The sequence below is a fragment of the Eubalaena glacialis genome, chromosome 10 (assembly GCF_028564815.1).
Source record: "Eubalaena glacialis isolate mEubGla1 chromosome 10, mEubGla1.1.hap2.+ XY, whole genome shotgun sequence".
Classification (NCBI taxonomy): domain Eukaryota; kingdom Metazoa; phylum Chordata; class Mammalia; order Artiodactyla; family Balaenidae; genus Eubalaena; species Eubalaena glacialis.
The window spans coordinates 94,607,239-94,628,816 of NC_083725.1; the positions used below are offsets into that span (position 1 = coordinate 94,607,239).

Below are 21,578 nucleotides of genomic sequence, written 5' to 3' on the forward strand. Positions count from 1 at the left end.
CTAATTTATTATGCAATATGTGGACAATTAAAATTTTTGAGGTGGAGAATAGCATGGTCAGGGTTTTAAGTGAAGGCGAGTGAATTTGGAAGCAGGTGGACAAGCTGGAGAGCTGTTAGAAGATGAATGCTGGAGACTAGGCAGGAGCTACTGTTGGTTTGAACTAGGTTTGTCATTAGGAATAGAAAGAACATTATGTAGGTAGAATCTACAAAATTTGGTGCTTAATGGGATGAGAAAAAGGGAGGTTACCCTGATATTGTAGCTTGGATTATTAGGAAATGTATTTTTCTTTCATGCATTCATTCAGCATTTATCAAGCTCGGTGGTGATCTTAACAGACAAGGAATTCAGCAGGAGAAGGAACTAATTTTAGAGTCTGGATGATAAATTGGGTTTTAGATGTGTTGAACTTGTAGTGCTAATAAGATAGCTCTTAGAAGATATTTGAAATTTGGTTCTGGAATTCAAGAAAGTGTGAAACTAGCGATGAGAGCTAGCATTCTGTTAATGGTACTAAACTCATTGTTAATGTATAGAGAAAAATCAAAGTGCTATATGCTCAGGGGCCACCTTGGTAGATCAGATAATATCAGCATGATGATGTGGGAATTTTTGTTTAATCAAATTTGCCGGAAGTCCTTTTCATAGTTGTTATTTTTTTTTGCAGTCAGTATTTTTTTAATCAAACAGTATAATCACAAATGTGTAGTAAAGGCTTAATATATGACCTCCTTTTTGTTTGATTTAACATTTAAGTAGCAAGCTATTGGTAAAATAAAGCAATATTTCCTTTTAAAAAGGAATGTAAGAAAGGCATTTAGGCAGATCGACCTCTGTTTAGGTCCAATATTACCTTATTGTGTAGTGGTTAATTTAACATAAAACTGTCTTATGCATTCACTGTAAAGAAATACCATTTCATTTCAACTTTACATTGCTTAGTGAATAGAAAAGGTCATTTGGGGTAATGAATATATTAATTTTCACTAAAAACTTTTAGAAGTTGCTAGAATTTTCACAATGTATTGTATTATACTCGTTTCACAATTTACACATACTTCAATTTTCTTTCCCCTTCTAGTAGAAAAACACTTGTCTCTGTGTTTTCTAATAGAAAAACACTTGGCACTTGTGTTAAACCTATCAGTGGACACCATTGCAGTGTTCAGTAGCTGAAGACTCATACAAATTATACCCTCCTCTTTAAAAAAAATCAACAGGTTAAAATACCACTTGCATATTGTTCAGATTTCATCAGCTTCTTCATCACTGAAGTTAGTTGGCATTTGTGCAAACAATGAAATAAAGAGGTTGGCATTTATGATTACTGAACAAAAGGTACCAAATATCGAAAAATTTCTGACTTGGTACACTTAATGTAATTTTCTTTGTGGTGTTATAGGTTAACAGTTGAGGAGTGTCACTCACTTTTTTTTTTAGTATTTGGAGGAATGCATCTGTCAAGGGGAAATTTTTATCAAGCACTCATTTTCTGACTTGCAAATAATTCTTTGTTTTAAGCAGTAGAGGCTAACAGTGTGCTTCTCAGACTTTAGCATGCATAATAATTGCCTGGAGAGTTTAGTGAAACAGTTTCTAGAGTCCCGCTCTGTAGGTTTGAGACGGGGCCACCTTCTAACGAACTCTCAGATAATGCTGATGCTGCAAATCTGATGACCGCATTTTGAGTTGCGCTGAGCTGACACAATGTGACAGTCACTCCAGAATTAGGAATTTTGAAAGCACTTGGATTTACTCTATGGAGAAAATCTAAAGTCAAAATAAAATGTTTCATATTGAACAACCCATTGCCATAAAATCTCAGCTAGTCAGAATTAAGAGTCCATAATTAAAATATTAGTTATCAATTAGATAGTCAGTTAGGAAGTAGATAGCACATACCAATTCTGTTAAAAAAATATTTTCTGTATATCTTTTATAGTGTCATGAGTGATCCTTTATTTTTGTATCAAGACAGTTTCTTAATCTTTTGTTTGTGTTCATTTTTCTCATCCTCAATAAGTGGCTTGGGGATTTGAAAACCATAGGTCTATATAATTGAATAGTTTTCCCCACATGTGAGGAAGTTACATAGACCATAAAGTTGTGAGTGTCAAGTCAATTAAGAATAGTAAAATAGCACTTTGCTAAAACTTTGGAGATAGACAGCTTTGTCCTATTATAATAAAGAATCACAGAGAGATACTCTCTCTCAGTATTTTTAGTATTGTGACATATTTATCATTTTAATTTTGAATGTACTTTAGTCCTGTACTCAGCAACACTAAACTTTTTCAAATGTTTTAAAGTTTTTGGAGGTTGGCATATGTACTTGAAAGTAAATAAAACTATATTTCCATAAACTAGGCTGTAATTCAAACTTTTCCCTAATTCATATCTGTCTTTTCATTAGTTTTCTATGTTTTTATTGTACTTTTCTCTGTTTAATATTAAAAGAAATTTCTCATTTTTCCTTTATGGCTTAGAAAGATTCATTAAATTCCTTTTAAAACATTTAGACATGTTTGAAGGTATTTTTCTATGAGACATGGTCAACATACACTGAAAAATGCATGGATCTTAAGTGTTCAGTTTAGTGAAATTTGATACCATGTTGCTACCACCCCAAACAAGATATAGAACATTTCTGTTTTTCCAGAAAATTCTCTTATGTCCCTTTCTAGTTAATTTATATCCCCTATACCCTGTTCCAACCTGGAAACCAACATTTAACTTTTATCACTATAGTCATCCCTAGGTATTCTTGGGGGATTGGTTCAGGACATCCTGAGGATACCAAAAACCAAGGATGTTCAAGTCCTTTATATAGAATGGCATATCCAGAGATATGGAGGGCCAACTGTATAGATTTAATTTTGCCTGAATTTGGATTTCATATCAGTGTAATCATATACTATGTACCCTTTGTTCTTCTTCTTTTGCTCAACATAATATTTAATTAATTAATTTATTTAGGCCACACCAGGGCATGTGAGATCTTAGTTCCCCAACAAGGGATTGAACCCATGCCCCCTACAGCAGAAATGTGGAGTCTTAACCACTGGACCACCAGGGAAGTCCCAACATAATGTTTTAGATATTCATCTGTGTTATTATTGAGTGTATCATAGTTTTTTTCTTTTATGTTGTTGAATAGTATTCCCCTATGGATATACTATAGTTTATCCATTCTCCTATTGATAGACACTTATGGTTCCAGGTTGTGGTTGTTATGAATAAGAGTGTTAGTACATTCTTTGATAAGTCTTTTTGTGGACATACATTTTTATGTTTTATTTCTCTTAGGTAACTATCCAGAAGTGGAATTGCTTGACCACAGAGTAGATATGTGTGTTTGTTTATAACAAATTGCCAAATTGTTTCCTGCCAGCAACATATGAGTGTTCCAGTTATTCCATATTCTCATCAGCATTTAGTGTCATCAGTCTTTTTTTTTTTTAATAAATTTATTTATTTATGTATTTATTTATTTATTTTTGACTGCCTTGGGTCTTCTTTGCTGTACGCGGGCTTTCTCTAGTTGCGGCGAGCGGGGGCCACTCTTCGTTGCGGTGCGCGGGCTTCTCATTGCGGTGGCTTCTCTTGTTGCGGAGCACGGGTTCTAGGCGCGCGGGCTTCAGTAGTTGTGGCACTCGGGCTCGGTAGTTGTGGCACGTAGGCTCTAGAGCACAGGCTCAGTAGTTGCGGCGCACAGGCTTAGCTGCTCCGTGGCATGTGGGATCTTCCCGGACCAGGGCTTGAACCCATGTCCCCTGCATTGGCAGGCGGATTCTTAACCACTGCACCACCAGGGAAGTCCCCATCAGTCTTTTTTATTTGGGCTATTCTATTAGGTGTTTAAAAGTATCTCGTGATTTTAATTTACATTTCCCTGATAACTAATGAAAAGGTTTGAATGTACATTCGTGTGTAATTGTCTATTCATGTCTTCTTTTGAAAAACGTCTGTTCAAGTTTTTCCCCCTGACTTTTAATTAGTATGTCTTTTTACCATCAATTTATAGGATTTTTGTTTGTTTGTTTGTTTGTTTATTCTGGATACAAGTCCTCTGTTAGATAATTATTTAGCCAGTATTTTTTTCCCAGACTGTGGCTTGTCTGTTTACTTTCTTAATGGTATCTTTGATGAGCAGAAAATTTTAAGTTCAGTTTATCTATTTTGTTTCATTATAGTTTGTGCTTTTTGTCAAAGCAGTCCCTGCCAAGGGACAAAGATATTCTCTTGTGTTTCCTTCTAGAAGCTTTATGGTTCTGTGTTTTACATTTATACCTATGATTTATCTTGAATTAATTTTTGTGTATGTAATGAGATTGGGATTGAGGTTAATTTTTTTCCACATGGACATCCAGTTGTTTCAACATCATTTGTTCTAGATTGTCCTTTCCCAATTGAACTGCCTTGGCACCTTTGTTGAAAATCAAGTGACTGTATACATACGGTCTAGTTCTAGACTCTTCTGTTCCACTGTCTATTTGTATATATTTATGCCAGTACTACAGTCTTGATTACCATAGCTTTATATTAAGTCATGAAATCATGTAAGTCCTTCAACTTTGTACTTTTTGAAGATTCTTTTGCCTGTTCTAGATTCTTTGTTTTTCCATGTATATATTATAATCATCTTGTCTACTTCTTCAAAGTGGCTCACTGGAATTCTATAGGAATTGCATAAAATTTTTGTATCAGTTTAGGAAAAATGGACATGATCTTCCCATCATGAACATATTATTTCTTTCCATTTATTTCCCTTTTTTTGCCCTTGAGGCTATTGTAATTGGTAATTTCTTAAACTTTAATTTTCCAATTGTTTGTTGAAAGATTTGCTGATTTCTTAATTTTGAGTTCCTTGCTTCTAGGTGACTTAAGTTCTTCCAATTCCAGCAAAATGCATTTCAGTTTAGTACTGGTAGCAAATAGAAGTTAAAATAAATGAACTTTGCAACATTGATTTTAGTACATACCTATTCTGTTAAATAAGAGTATCAGTATTTTCTGTATTTGATTGGTGAGTGTTTTCCTCAGAGCTCCCTGCTGTTTGTATGATTTAGCTGGCATTTTTCTAAAGTAAGGAAGCGCATGCTATCTTTTTGTGGCTGTTTCTGGCTCCTCAGTTAGTAAGCCAGCCCCTGGAACACAGGATGCTATATATTTTCTGTCTTTCATTTGGTCATTGAGTGAATGAAGTAGGAATAGCTTTGGGCTCTCAACAGTGGGAAAGTTTGGCTAGTGGGATTCAAAGTAAAGAAGAGCAAAGAATAAGCCTTGATGGGACTTGCTGGTGGTGCAGTGGATAAGAATCCTCCTGCCAATGCAGGGGACACGGGTTCAAGCCCTGGTCCGGGAAGATCCCACGTGCCGTGGAGCATCTAAGCCCATGCGCCACAACTACTGAGCCTGCACGCCTAGAGCCCGTGCTCTGCAACAAGAGAAGTCACTGCAATGAGAAGCCCGCGCTGCAACGAAGAGTGGCCCCCGCTCGCTGCAACTAGAGAAAGCCTGCGCGGAGCAATGAAGACCCAACACAGCCAAAAAAAAAAAAAAACCTTAAAAAATAAAATAAAATAAGCCTTGACAACAGAGGAAAATGACTCTGGTCCTTGTGGTGCTAGTGAATGCTTGAGCCTACCTCTCATGGGAGGGCTCCAATATAGAAATAGTAGGAAAAAATTAACATTCATTGGGATCAGAAAGTCTTGGAACCTAGTATTAGAGGCTTGATTTTTGTGCGCAATAAAGAATCTTTGCAGATTTTAAGTTAAGAATGTGCATAATGGACTTCCCTGGTGGCACAGTGGCTAAGAATCCATCTGCCAATGCAGGGGTCACGGGTTGGAGCCCTGGTCTGGGAAGATCCCACATGCCGCGGAGCAACTAAGCCCGTGCGCCACAACTACTGAGCCTGCACTCCAGAGCCCGTGAGCCACAACTACTGAGCCCTTGTGCCACAACTACTGAAGCCCGCACGCCTACAGCCCGTGCTCCGCAACAAGAGAAGCCACCACAGTGAGAAGCCTGCGCACCTCAACGAAGAGTAGCCCCCGCTCACTGCAACTAGAGAAAGCCTGTGTGCAGCAATGAAGACCCAACTCAGCCAAAAATAAATAAATTAAATAAATAAATTAAATTTATATATATAAAAATGTATATAATAATGACACCATTTTATTAATAGACCTTTAATCGAAATATCTTTAGAAGTTGTTGTGTCTGTTATATTCTAGTTTTAAACCATAGATGTATTTAGATTGTGTATAATTTCTTGTGGCTGCTGAAATAAATTACCACAGACTTGGTGGCTTAAAACAACAGAAATTTATTCTTTCACAATTCTGGAGGCTAGAAGTCCAAAATCAGTATAACTGGGCCAAAATCAAAGTATTGGCTGGGCCACCATTCCTCTAGAGGCTCTAGGGGGAGAGTCCATTCCTTGTCTCTTTTAGCATCTGGTGGCTGCCAGCATTCCTTGGCTTATGGTCTCATCACTCCAGTCTTTAAGGCCAGTATTTAAAATCTCTCTGCACAGTCTTCACATCACCTTCCCCTCTGTGTGTGACATCTCCCTCTGCCTCTTTCTTATAAAAATTCTTTGATTATATTTAGGACCCACGTGGACAGTTCAGTATAATCTTCCCAATCTTTAACTTAATTCACATCTGCAAAGACCCCTTTTCCAAATGAGGTAACATTGACAGGAACTAGGGATTAGGACCTGATATTTTTGGGGGCTATTATCAGCCTACCGCAGAATATTATCTTTTTTAGACCTTCATTTTGTTCTGGAACTTGCTGTCAAAGCAGATTGGACTGAGACTTTTGGTACCCCAAATGACATACTTATTTTCTTGCTGTAACTTCCATTTTTTAATTAAAACCTATATCACAGCATAAAATTTATTGCATTCTATTAGCACAGCAGAATAGATCTAAAAGCCTCAGATGGTGAATTACTTACTTAAAATAATAGGAAAATACCAAATTAGGGAAAATGATTGAATTGTGCTTTGACTACCATAGAACTGATACATGACTCAAAATTTAGTGATAGCTTTTAGTTTTGGGCAGTCAGGAACTAATTCTTGGTTTTGTAGGGCTTTCTTGGTCTGGTTGGTGTATGATTAGTCCAGTGTGTTCTGTTCATTGTACCAACCACTACTGGTTTCTGTTCATTGTACCAACCACTACCACTGGTAGTGGCCTATTAGAAATTACCTATCTTCTAGTCTGTACTTCTGTGATACAGCTGCTAGATTAGAATGATTTCTCTAGGGCCTTACTCAATGTTTGCGGCATACTGAGATTGTGTTTTCACGTGTAAGTATTGATACATCTTAAATGCATATTAGTGGTGTATTTGAGCATGTTGCATGAAATAACATTGATTCATACCAAACTTGTTATACAGAACTTCTTCACATAGTGTTAGAAGAAGGGTTAGGTAGAGAACTTAATATAGCCTACTCTATTTTGGCTTTGGTACATTACTTAATATCCTAGCTTTAAGGATTGCTTAAACCTCAGTATGGGAATAACTTTCATGAGCATCATTTGATAAATCATGGCCTAAAAAAGATGAAACAATAAAGCCTAAGTTTCCTTTTCTTCAGTCATTATATTAATTAGCTTAAATATTTAAATATTAATAGCTGATAGATTTGGGCATAGGAGGAGAAGAAGAGAAATAATTTCCCAGAGGGAAAATGGAAGCCTGATTCTCTTTGTTTGCCCTGTAATCTTTCTCCCAGCATACATGATGTTCATTAGTTCTTCTGGGCAACCAAGTATCACAATAGCCTTTGCTCTGCTAGTGAGGATCACCAGCAGTGTGGGGAAAGTTCAGCATGAAAACAAATGTAAGAAAGATTTACTAATGAATTAATTTGTATTCAAATGTTTTGTTGAGTTCTTCAAAATTGTTTCTTATAAATCTGCCCTAAAATAACCATTTTTCAATACAAATTTGTGTTTGGGGATTTTTAACTTTAAAATCTTCAGGGCTGAGCCAGAAGATGAGAAGTGTTTTAATTTAAAGTAATAACTGTGTAATTTCAAAAAAAAAGCTAGTAGTCCATTGTTACGATATCTACAGCCGAGCATATTGTATAAGGAGAGCTTCATACTCTGTAGAGTTTGTACTCTTCCTCTGTCAGGTCCTGCTCGTCTGCATGTACCTATTTCTGTTTGTGTTAGTCATCCTCTCTGGGTAAATTGTCCATGAGACCAGTGATTCCATCAGCAAATTATCCAGAAAATGCTGTCTTTGCACATTGTGACAGATCATGTCACTGGTGGATTTATAGCTACTCCAGTGCTCTAATTAACCTGGCAGTTGTCTCCGGTGCCCAACACTGTTGTCTCGTTGCTTGGCATCTTAGTTTTCATCTTCTCATTACCTTCTCTCTTAACTAAAGCTCAGATTTAGAGGGTTTTTTTTAACCTAAACCCCCCCCGACCCTCTCTACTCATCACCCTGCCCCCCTTGTTTTTGATTGGCAGTATCATCCAGATAAACAAAGTGCAGATGTACCAGCAGGAACAGTGGAGGAATGTATACAGAAGTTCATCGAAGTTGATCAGGCATGGAAAATTCTAGGGAATGAAGAGACAAAAAAAGAGTATGACCTGCAGCGGCATGGTAGGTACTTGTGGTGAGGAGCCCCAGCACATTGGCAGCTCTGTGAAGCACAGTCTGCAGCCATTTCTGGGGGACGCTTTCCAGCATTTGCACCAAGTTGTTATTGCCTCCTTTACTCCTTCCCTCCGTCACTGTTTTTAACTATGCCCTATTCTTAGTCGTGATTCCTGTGTATCCACTGAGAAGTCAGCAAAACTACTAGGATGTGCCTTCTTGTGAAGCCATGAAAGCTACTTTTTATAACTAATGAAAAATGCTTAATTACACATTCCTAATAAATATGTTTTTTATGTTTAAAAACTTCTTTTTATTAATTTAAATTATGTACTGATTAAAATTTTCATTGAGTACTTTTAAGACTATATACTGTATAAATGACAATCTATAGGAAGATACTATAAAGGATAACATCTTAAAGCACTCTTTGCTGTCTCTGAACTTGTTTTAGGCTAGGTTTTCATGATTATCTCCTGGATAAACTATATTCCTTGTAAGATTGCTATAAATGATATCTTAGGAACGCACATTTCCTAAGCAATTTTAAGAGTCATTTCTTTTATGCATTTTAGAAAATAGCTTCTTAAAACAGTGACAAGCTCTTGTGAGAAAGAAAGGGACAAATATAGGTCAGGTTTGTCACACGTGGACTGCAGTTACACGAAGTGATAGGCTGTCTTTCAGCACTGGCCTTGGGATAGGAGTCCCTCAGCCTTCTATCTGAACCTTCAATATGCACCCTACATGCTAATGGGGGGAGTCAATAATCAGCCACAGCCTGTGGGGAAAACACTCAATTGCACTCTGCCATAGCGCACCAGGCTCAGCATTGACTCGCATGTGTTGATAAAAGCTCACTGTCTCTGTACTTGATTATTGAATCTCCTCCCATGCCCTGCACCAGTACACGATCAAACCTAACAAAATGATTGTAAGGCTCCTACTACTAAGGTTATGAAAATTTGATTTGAGAAATAAGGCTTTATTTCTAACATACAACATTATAGGTTAAAGCCAACAATATATATAGAATATCCATATCTATTTTCAGAGAGAGTTGTATCAATAAAATTAAGTCTTTCTTACAGTTAGTGTGTGATTCCTTTGTGGAAAGACTTCATAAGCAATTTGCTTATGTACTGTAGTATTAGTTTTTAATAGTCACTTTCATAATACTAATCATCTCTAAAGCCCTTCTACTTTTTTAAGACTGATGAACTTATCAGTACTTTTTAAAAAATGTTAAGAAACTAATAAATACACCTTTGCAATGAATTTGGATTAATTTTCAAATATGGCTTGAATATTGGGTCATCCTGCTATTTGGTGCATTTATGTGCATCTTTCCAATGTTGTATTTCTTCTGTAAATTCTTATACTTCCGGCAAAAGAATGTAGAGGTGGTTTCATTTGAGGATGAATTCTATCCATAGATACATCTTTTTGACCTTGCTTCACATGGTAAAATTTCTGTGAAAGTGTAGAAATTAATAAACATGGATGTATTGTGTGTGAGAAGTTACCTATGTTTCTAAAGTGACCAAGTTCTACTGTAGATGACAGTCTCTCATGGTGCTTTGCACGTCTTTACCAGTCTTTATTCTGGGGTGCTGATTTGCTTAAGGTGAGGATAATCCACAAAACTGTATCTTAAGGAGTGTAGGGTGTGTACTTGCACTGTCGCTCTGCATTTTTGCCACTCCACAGCTTGGTATTATTAAGAACTTATCAGTGAAACTGACTAGAAACCTACTGTCGACAGAGAAAAGAGGTAGGGAGAGATCAGGAATCAAAAAATGTTCTCCCTTGCTAGGGTATTGGGTGGGTAAGACCAGAAATGGGAGAAATAGGAAGCAGGGTTAAAAGTGAGCAGTAGAATTACATGAAGGAGGTTTAAGAGATGTTAGAAGAATAACCAGCATCTTCAAGCCTTTCTCATTGCCTTTGAGAAGTCTTTGGAAATGTGGATTTCTTTTGAGCTTTGAATCCTTGGTTTGGAGGTTTTAATGGAAGGAGCTCTAGCCTACTGCATCTCAGGAGATTCTTGTAACTCATTGATGAGGTCACAACAAAGTTTAGACAAACCAAATACAGTGAGATTGGGCTTGATTCATGATTCTGATAAATAGGCAGATCTTCTGGGAATTTATATGATGTCTGTCTGCCTTGCATGTTTTTCAGGCGGGTGAGCTTTTCTAGAAGGACAGTAGAAATACAAATTTTCATGACATTTTAGTACCTCAGATCTAAATATTTCCTTCATTACCAGAGGCTCCAAATAGTGAGAATGCTTTGTTTCAGTTTTAAATTGAGATTGGCTTGCTGTTTAGATAAGGAATAGAAGTTTCTTATCCAGATACAACTTGCTGGTTTTAAGCCTTTCATACTAGAGCTATTTCAAAAATCTCATAATAAACCTGGTTTTGTATTGTCATTTCTCTTGATTACCGACATTAATTTTTCCTTCTTTACCCATCTTCAATAAATGGCTCCTCGAAAGAAGGAAATGAACTTGAACTTCTAACACTGAGGATTTAGATTTGATAGAAGGAAAAACTTTGAGAGTGATAATTTGTTGAAGACCAGGATAGGTTACCAAGAGAGAGAGAAGTTGTTATAACCAGGTCAAAGCACTCTTTTTTTCTGGGTCACCCCGTGGGGACATGGAAATAGCTTTGTTATACAGAACCCTTTTTGCATGTGGTGATAGTTCATTGTAGAACTTTCTTTTCATGGTGTGTGCTTTAAATATGTTTGTTTCCTGCCCTGCATTAACGTATAGTATAAAATAAGTTTGCGTTCTATATACTTGGGAAGGAGGCAGGAGATGTTTTATTGGCGGATGCTGAACGCTTTCTCATATTTCACAGCTCAAAGTTGGTGCTCTTTTGTAAGGAAAGCCTCATAATATTACCTACAACCATTTATCTGTAAAAGATCGTTTAAAGGAGCCCTTGAAATCCATATTTTTTGCTTCACAAAAGAAATTATCAAAAGAAATAGTCTAGGATAGGTGACCTAAAGTAAAGTACCTGTGTTTTTTCTCCCTCATTTACACTTCTGTATTCTTGGTTGACATTTTAGGGCAGTGTTGGCCAGGCTCATTAGAAAAGCAAACCTAATAAAAGATTAGTAATATTCAGTTCCCAGATATTATACATTTTGAAAGCAGTGTTAACTAGTGAATTTAATCAGTTAGTTCCAGTTGGACATATTTACCTTATTGTTTTTAAGGATGCTTCCAAAGACTGCTTCCCATGTTCCCTTGAAAGGCATGTAGTTATTCAAGGTTAGGCTTTGCACTTCATACAACCAGATGAACACTTTGGAAAATCTTTTTAGGATTTATAAAATGTTCATATGAATAATATCTGTTGAATAGATTTTTGTGCCTTTATAATTCTTGTGGGGAGTTTTCTCATATATTAAGCACATTTAAAAACACGTCAGAAGTATATCATGAAAAGAATAGGGATCGTGATTCAATAGCTTTGTAGTGTGAGTCACACAGATCTCTGATGTCTCGGTGGCTGTATGGAGTGACACAGCTTATGAGTTAGGTTACTTCACTGTGATCTGAAGAGGAACAGACCTTCAAATGAAGTCAGTCAAATTAAATTATGTTGTAAAAAAATAAGTGGATTGTGTCTGGAGTCCTTCGTGGTATATTGTTTTATATTAAGATGTACCTTGTTTCTCTGTTAGTGAATTATTTTGGTGATGTGGAGCCTTCACGCTACACAATTGGCCAAGTGCTTGGATACCCAAGACAGCTGGGCTGTGAAGGGGATTGAGCCAAACGTTGTAAAGTTAGTGTCTTTACTTAAAGCTAATCAGCTATATACTCTCCTTACCTAGATACAAAAGGTCGTTTCAGTTGTTGTATTATACAGTTCACTCCATCCCTTTATTAGGATAAATATTTGAGAATGGGAGATAAATAAGTAAATCTTGGACCAGATGAGGAACGTACCTTCAAACCCCACCAACATTTATGTGTCAGAGAACTGAATCAACATGTAATTTCTTAAATTTAAAATAAAAGTACTTGCTGAAAAGCAAGTTAACACTAAAGACTGATTAACTCCATAAGAAGCGAATTAATACTTTTAAATGTAGATAATACGAATTTGGGTTAACTGTTTGGAATAATGACTTAAGGCCAGTGGATGTTTGTGTAAATTATGTGCTAAAACTGACCCTTATAAAATACTTGTATTAGTCAGATTTGGGTTTCCATTTATGGTCATATCAGTTTTTCCATTTGATTTTAGGAATTTGAAAATTGGCTATAAAAATGTGCTTCAGGTAAAACTTGAAGATAAGCATCAGGGGGCATGTTTTTTTGGTGACTGTTTCTGGGAAAAGTAAGTATGTGAAATGATGCAGAAAATCCATCTAGACAGTTAGGGACTTGCATTTCTTCAGAGAGGGAAGATAATATAGATAAAACTTTCTGTGAGGATCCTCTTGCTTCATCTTCTTTGTCATAAGAAGGTGACTACTCGCATTATTTGTTACTTTTACTTGAGTACAAATAACTGCTTTTGCAATGACAATGTATTTTAAGATCATTTCTCAATGATTTTGAATAAAAATTTGGCTAGTTTCAAATAATGCTATAGAAACCTATGGGCAAGATTATAGTTATAATCCTGTAATACTTGGACATAATTGGAAGTTTTGATTTAATAACAGAGAAAATGTAGGATTTTGGGAAGTTTGTGTCTCCGTCTTTAACCTCTTTCCCAATTTCTACTTGGGTACTTGACCCGACTGAAATCAATGGGTTCAAAACCAAGACTGGGTCCACCTTTCTCATTGCTTGTTTTTAACCCTCAGACTTGAAATCTTTCTTTCATATTACACTCTGATTACTTCTAGTTTGCTCAATATAGCCAATGAATTAAAAATGAGTGTTGGCGTTTCTTCTTTAATGTGTTTTTTTTTTCTCTAAGTGATCTTTTTATTCTCACAGCTACCACAGTAGACCATACCCAGATTATAACATAGACCCAGGTTACTTCCACAGCTGCTAATTGGCCTTCTCCCATAGTCATTTACATTTTGATTGGTCTAGCTTTCTTTATTCTTACTCTTGTTTAAGAACTTATATAACTACCCACTCCCTAACACAACATTTACCCATTCACATGGAATTTAAATGGGACAGAAGCTCTTAAGTTTGTCCCTGATTACTTCTTCCAGCCTTAGCACCAGTCACAAACCTAATGTGAATCTTCTCCCCATTCATTTAGGGGTTCCCAAACACATCTGCCTATACTGTTTGTTGTTACTCAGAATACCCTCGCATTCTGATTCTTCACAGCTTATTCTTTGTTCAAGTTCCAACTCTAGTCCTCCTAGCTCCACCCCCCACAAAAGAATGCCTTCCCTGACTTTCTAATCTATTGTCATTATGTCTAACCTCTGAATTTAATCCATAAATTATTTTGATTTTTTTTCCCCCATCTTTCAGTTCTGTTTGATACTTTGGAAGGACTAAATAATAATATGGACTATGGCTTTGATAATAATAGATCAATTTTAATGGGACTGACAGTAGTAAAGTACATCAAACTTCTTAACACTGTTACAAATCCAGACAAGGTGAAGAGTTGCTGCCGTCCTACACTGTGGTACTTGAGGCTCCCCCCACTCCCTGCCCCCCAACCATGCAATAATTGAGTCATTTTCCTGTCGTCTGTTATAGACAGGTCAACACAAACAGTTAAAATAGCTGCTATTTGTTGAGCACTAGAACTATGGCAATTGTCCTATAATCATTGCTTAACAACCTTGTAAGGAAGATATTAATATCTCTTTTCCAGAGAAGGAGTCTGAGGCCCAGAGGGCTCAAGTAATTTGACTAAGGGCACATAGCTAGTAATTGATAAGAGGGGAAACTCAAAGCCATTCTCTGACTCTTAATCACTGTGCTGGGCTGCCAAGTTTTGAATAGGTGTGTACAACCTACTATTTTAGTTCCAGATAGTCAGGAATGAGGCATATTTGAGGGTCAGAGTGAGAGGCCAGGCTTACTTCTGCTACTGTGTTCTGCCTTTCTGTAGTGAAACATGAAATTCAATTTCCGGGTTTCATTTGGTACCTTTCATGAGCACTGGGTTTCTGTTCAGCTTATGAAAGAACCGTAGTTCTTCAAGTCCATAATTAAGCTCCAAGTTTGTAGTTTTTCTTCAATATGGAAAGCCTTGCAGTTGTGACTCTTTAATTTCATCTGGGAAAGAATTATAGAGCTTTATGATTTAATGAATAGGTTTCAAGTTAAATGTTGCCTGATTCTGAATCTCTTATCAAGGTAGAGACTGTTCTAAGAACAGAGACTATTAAGGACAAGGAACTGATTTCCTTCAAGTTACTTCCTATATGAAAGATTTAATTATGTATACTGAAATGATTTTTAAGAAGGAGGTGATTGTTTAAAATTAAATTACTTGGTTTTAAAGCAGCAAGATACTAATTTAGACCTAAAGGAAAATACTGCGATTTGCTTTTAACACACATAGATGACTTCTGTAAGTTTGAAATAAACTTTGTTTTAAATGGCATAAAAATAAATACAATGCACTAACTGCTAAATGAGAGCGTTCTGGGGACTTGATCACTTGAGTAACACACAGCATTGCCACTCTTGAATAGTAGGGACAGGGTTGCAGATAGACTAGATCTTTTGGCCAGTACTGGGTTGAATGAGACTTTTAGATATCTCATCCATAAAGAATAAAGTTTAATTCCTCTTCTCGGTAGCTTTTTGTTGCTGTTATTTATTTATTTTTACTTATTTATTTGAATTGTAGCTACAGTTAGAAAAGGTTTCCTGGGATTAGGAAGTGTAATTATATAGGCAGCAAACAAAGAGCTGTTTTAGAAATTTTACTGTCATTAGGAGGAAGTTTTAAAAGACTGGAATTCCATTGTCTGGTAAGAAGTAAGGAATATTTATTGATTCCCAAATGGAGCTGAAAAAAACCTTTCCTCTTTTAGAAAGTTGTGAATGACCCAGCGAGAGCTCTAGTAAGCTTTACTGAACCAAGCTGCTAATAGTTATTTAATGTCATTCTTCAGTGTGAAAGAATCTCCGTAGATTTTCCTTTTAATCTCTTTGAATTGCAGGCTCATAAACCTCTCTGATGAGTCCTGCCAGTGTTTTCTTAGATCCCACTGTTGAGACAATGGAGCCACAGAATTCTTTCACTTCTTGTTGTCAGACAAATCCAATAGAACACAAGGTCAGAAGGGCCTATACTTCTAAAGGTTGAAAGATTCTTTTTCAAGTAACCACATAAATTATTTGATTTTATCATTATATTGGTTGGGAATCTCTCTAACGATAGTGCATTGCTTTCCACATATAAGTAAATCTGGAAGTTTTTCTTGTCTCCATATTTGCTTAAGCTTGTGAGCACAGTACAGGTTGTGCACAGACCTTAACGTTCCTAGATATCTTAGAAAAAGCTGAACCCATTCACTTCAAAAGAATTAGGAATCATGTAGTGACATTGGACACAAGATGGAGTTCACCAAATGCCAGGCAGTGCTCTTCTTTCCAAAGGGCTGTTTTTGGGGGGTTTTTTTAAGTTACTACCATTCTGTAGCTAAGATTCCAGATTTAAATCTTGGATCTGTTTATTTAATTAAATCACTTTCTAAGTCAGTTTCTGTTTTCTCGTGATTTTTAGTAGTGTCACATTAAGGAGAACTTTAAGATAGGGTTTACATTTTCAGATGCCTATTACAGTACTATAATGAGCAAAAATATTTATAATATGTAAAACTCAAAAGAAAACGAACTTATGTCTTTTGCAGATGCAGTGCCTGATTAGTAGATAATAATCAAAGCTAATTACAGGGTTCCTGTGAGTTACTTTAAGGGCTAGGGAGGAATTAAGTTTTCTAATTATATCTACAGTGGTGGACAAGCAGAGATCATTGTTTAAAAAGAAAAAAAAAGAAACATTGATTAGTTTGTGCTCCTTCCTTGTAATGGTAGTGGGGGGCGGGGAGTTGCTCTTGCCCCATTCGCTGGACACCTGCCTCTCAACAAAAGATGGTGGTCTCCTCCTTGCCCCCCGCCCCCCCCCCCCCGCATTTAGATTCACCTTTTCCTTCTGAGTACCCTCTCTGCTCATCATACAGTTCTCCAGGGATCCAATTTTCCCCTGACTTAATCACCCTCAGCCTTTTTCAGAAGTTGTTAGATTATGGTCCTTTCAAAGGATACACACTTTCTTACGGAGCTCTTTACTTCGTTCCCCTAACTTTTCTTTCCTTATTTCTATTTTAAAATATAGCCATTAGAGTTTCAACACTATACCTAAACCTTTTTATTGAAGTATAGCATACATACAGAGGAATGCACCGATCCTAAATGTACAGCCTGATGGATTTTCACAGTAAACACACCCATCTAACTAACCAGCAGCCCAGCAGGCCCCTGTAACTTCTTCCAGTCACTACTCACTCTCCCACGCCCAACATCACAGGATAGTTTTGCCTGTTACATTTCACATAATGGGGAAATCATACAGTACGCAGGTATCCTCTGGTTTTCAAAAATTTGCTTTACTCCACTTCGCTTTCATGAAAGACCTAAATTAGTACCTGCTTTCACTTAATGGGAAGAAATCCTAAGTGGATGTTCACCTTTATGAAAAGAGGTGAAAAGTGAAAACAGTGTTCAGCATTTGCTTTGCGGTGAGCCCCAAGCGGCCAGAGTGGCACTGCCAGCCTCTCTCCCTGGGACCTACATTCAGCATCAAGCCACCATAGCTTTGAACTGTGTCTGTGAGCATCTGTGCTTTATCTTGAATTATTTTGTGCCTCCGTTAGCAAGATATGTCTTGAGGTAATTTCTTCTTTGCTTTACCTATTTTGGCTTACAAAAGGTTTCATAGGAAAGCTCTACTTTCAGATAGCAGGGGAAGCCTGTGTTAGCTCTTGTGTCAGATACTGACTTTTAAAACCAGAATCCCCACAAAACTTGGACTCTGTGCATATAGTATTGAATAATCAGGTCAATATGTAGATGTTTAGATAGGCACAGAACAGGAGAATATTTTAATATACTCCTTTTAACTCTGACCTTGGGTAAAGTACTAACCATTTTTATGTTCTATTTTCTTTCCCTTTTACCATGAGATATGGTCTAAACTGATCTTTCAACTAAGAAGTAGTTAGCTACAATAAAGTTCCTGTACAGAAAGAGGAAAAAAATAATAAAAATGTAAAAGCCACTTTGTGGAGTAGGTGGAATAATAGAAAGGGTTCCACATAAAATAGTAACTAGGGAGAATAACAATAGCTTCCTAGTAGAGAAGCAGAACAATACAAACCTGACTTGCTTGGCAGTTATATTTGCCAGTTATTTCTCATTAATTATTTTAAAATAAACATGGCATAATGGATACTTATGAATGGGTTGTCTTTTTTAACAATTAGTGTATTACAGGTGTCCATAGGTTAGATTAAGGTTTATTCATCTTGTCATACCTCTGCCTTGTCTGATTTGCTCTGATTTCAGAATTACTTAAGATATCTGTAAGATGCCCTGGAATATAGGCAACTTGATTGTAAATTATTTATACCTGTTTTTCCCCTAACCAAGCTCTATTAAGTGCCAATTACCCCCATTCTTCAATTCTAAAACAGTGTTTCATTTCTGCATTCAAGCAGATTATCTTGGTCCTTCTGAGTAAGAAATGGAAACACGTGATAAAAGTCCATGAGACTTTTAGATAGAATTTTTTTTTTAATTTGGAATACTGAATAACCTATAACCAAGTAAACTTTATATAGAATGTGGAAATTAAATTGTTTTGTTCAGAAACTACCTCACATACTGATACACTTTGCATAGGCTATTCAGTGGACACACAGAGATGGAAGAACCACCCCTGACCACTTCGCAGAAGTCTTTATCTTTGGGTTTTAGAACAGTTTAATAGACTTAGTACCCAGTAAATATGAAGTGATATAATATTTGACATACCTTAATAGAAAAGCATGAGTTCAAAATATTGTATAATCTTTTCATCTATTTTAAAATTGTGTAACTCACCAATAAATTTTGAACAGGCAGTTATTAAATATAATTAAATCGCAGGCATTCACACAACGGAACAAAGGAAGCATTCTCAGCAAGTGAACAAGAGACTAGTGAGACAGCTAAAGAAAATTTCATTGGGGTGGGGGGTGGATTTTAGTAGTTTCTTTTAAGCATTGACTTCTAGAAGAACAATACAAGCATACAGGAAGTACAGCGTGCCTTTAAAAACAAAGACAAGTGCTTCTCGTCTATAGTTGCTTTCTTTGTCCTACAGTACACTTGCTTTAAGTAAGCGTGCATGCTTGTACTACCTAGGCCATATTCCTACTAAATTTAGGTGGCATTCCAGGTTTCTTTGGACCTTCCCTCTGTGGGGAAAACTTTGGCCCAGGAAACAGCAGTGGAACATCAACACAGAAAGGTTGTGTTGCATGGCTATTAAAATATTTTAAAATAACTATTCCTTTAAGTTACCTATTACTCTGTTGTGAGCAATTAAAAATCAGATGACTAAAAGCCCCCTTACATTTGGTTAGAGCCTTATTCTTTAAGGCACTTTTAGCCTGATCTCAACTGATTGGAAGAACACCCTTGTGTTAGTTTGTTCCGTCTGCCATAACAAAATGCCATAGACTGGGTGGTTTAAACAACAGAAATTTATTTCTCACAGTGCTGGAGGCTGAAAAGTCCAAGATTGAGGTGCAAGTTGATGAGGATCCTGGTCAGGTCTCTTTCTGGCTTGCAAAGGACCACTTTCTTGCTGTGTCTTCATATGATACTTTCCTCTGTGCATGTGAGTGGGGAGAGACCTCTCTCTTCGTCCTCTTGTAAGGCCATCAATTCTATCAGATTAGGACCCCACTCTTATGACCTCATTTAACCTTAATTACCTCCTAAAAGGCTTATTTCCAAATACAGTATGTTGGGAGTTAGGGCTTCAACATAAGAATTTGGGAGGGGGGACATAATTCAGTCCAGAGTGACCCTTCTAAAGTAGATAAGAGATAATTTGATATACATAAGGTTACAAAGCTAGTAAAATATTATAACTGAGGTTCAAATATAGTTAGTTTTTTACCTGACTCCACAGTCTTTCTTAGTCACAAATATAGTTTATCTGACAGAAAATTTCCCCCTACAAAAGAGTTCATTAGTTGATCACAAAGAATCGTCGAGATCAACTTCATGGTTTTGCTTGTTGCATGCTTGTGAAAAATGGGATAGATTTTGACTGTTTATGAGATGTTCTGGATTTTTTTAGTCAGCTGAAGTCAGATAGCTTTAAAACTGCTATCAAAAGTAGTAAGCTAAGTTTTTAAATAATTAGAATTGTAGTGACCAGGCTGAACTTGCCTTCTTAGCATTCTTCATGGTTATGATTTAAGTATCAAAATTAAGTGTCTCATTCTGTATTTTACAGAAGATGATCTAAGAAATATGGGACCAGTAGATGCTCGAGTATATCTTGAAGAAATGTCTTGGAATGAAGGTTGGAATTATTTTTTTCTCTTGATTACAATCAGGAAAAATATTAGGGACCTCCTATAAGAAAAAAACCTTCATAGGATGTTTGGAAATAACAGCTTGGCTTTCCATATATATGTGGGTGTTTTTGTTTGGAATATTTTTGTTTCATTCTAAACTCCAATTATTGATGTCCACTTATGTGACTCATTTCCAGTTATTTTTCTGTCCTAATTAGATGTTAGGTACTTAAGATTTCATATGGTTTTCTTTTTTAAACTACTTTGATTTTTTGTTTACTCTCCATCTGTGTAATAGGGAATATAAAGTCAAAGGAGATCATTTTTTCCATCCTATGTTGACACTTGAGATGAATTCCTATTAGAATATATGTTTATTTTTGTTTCTTTATATGGAATGATAAATTGTCAGAGCAGGGATTTTAATGTTATACATGTTACACTCTTCTACTTGGAGCTTGATGTTTAACCTCCTTTTTTGATTGTGTCTTAAGTGGAAAAGAAAAATCTGTCACTCCCTTTTACCTACCATGAAGTCATATCTTTTTCCCCTTTCCTATTAATAGAATTTAAAAACTTAAATCTAACTTAATTTTCCATTCTTCAGATTAGGTCTGTGAATTGCTCTGGTTAGGTTTTATTAAGTTCCTTTTTTTAAAATGGAAGCCATGAATACCACAATTCCATGTTTCTCTGGGCAAATGAAGAAATCTTACTGTTTTCTAGAATTTTTATATACTCTTAGTCCTATAACTTTATTATTCAGCCTGGGGTACAGATTCCCTGGGGGTTTATAAAAATGTATTAGTAAGTGTGGATAAGTAGAAGATAAACAGCCTGTCCTTTCCGAAACCAAGTTTACTGGAATATTTTTTAATGGCAAATTCTTAGCTTAGTGCTCTTAGGAAGTTGGGTCACAAAGCTATATTGACTTAGAAGGGGAATCATGTTTTTGCCTATGAGCCACTCTGCTCCTAAACTGCCAAATGAAATCCTGGAGTAGAAATTCTTATTTGCAGTGAATGATTGGAAAACTTGAGATTTTGTGTAACTGGGGCTCCCGGGGTTCATGATAGTTTCATCAGAGTAAACAGGAAGAGCTACTGCTGTGAAAATAGAATACACTAGTGACACTGATTTCACTGCTACTTTGTGAAGGGGATAGATTAGAACATGTCGTTTATCAGGGAGACTTGCCCAGCTAAATAATATTTTTTGAAAATACAGTATTGCCAGCTTATCAACCAGTATATGTGTGTGTGTCCATCTCTTATTGGACAAATTAGTTCTGGTTGTAGTTGATATGACTAATATGTTTTGTTTACTACTAATTCCTGATAATATTAAAATAGTGAAAACTGGTTTTTGTAATTTT

At 36.3% G+C, this 21,578-nt stretch overlaps 1 protein-coding gene across 4 annotated transcripts in view; it reads left to right on the forward strand.

Annotated features, from left to right (window-relative positions):
• Positions 1-21,578, forward strand: part of DNAJC24 (DnaJ heat shock protein family (Hsp40) member C24) — a 74,657-nt gene that overhangs the window by 50,388 nt on the left and 2,691 nt on the right. For 3 of the 4 annotated variants that reach the window (XM_061201540.1, XM_061201541.1, XM_061201543.1), the window contains exons 3-4: positions 8,518-8,656; positions 20,140-20,208. In XM_061201540.1, coding sequence (XP_061057523.1) covers positions 8,518-8,656; positions 20,140-20,208 — 208 coding nt within the window. The remainder of the gene's footprint in view (positions 1-8,517; positions 8,657-20,139; positions 20,209-21,578) is intronic. The other variant, XM_061201542.1, reaches the window with a different exon arrangement.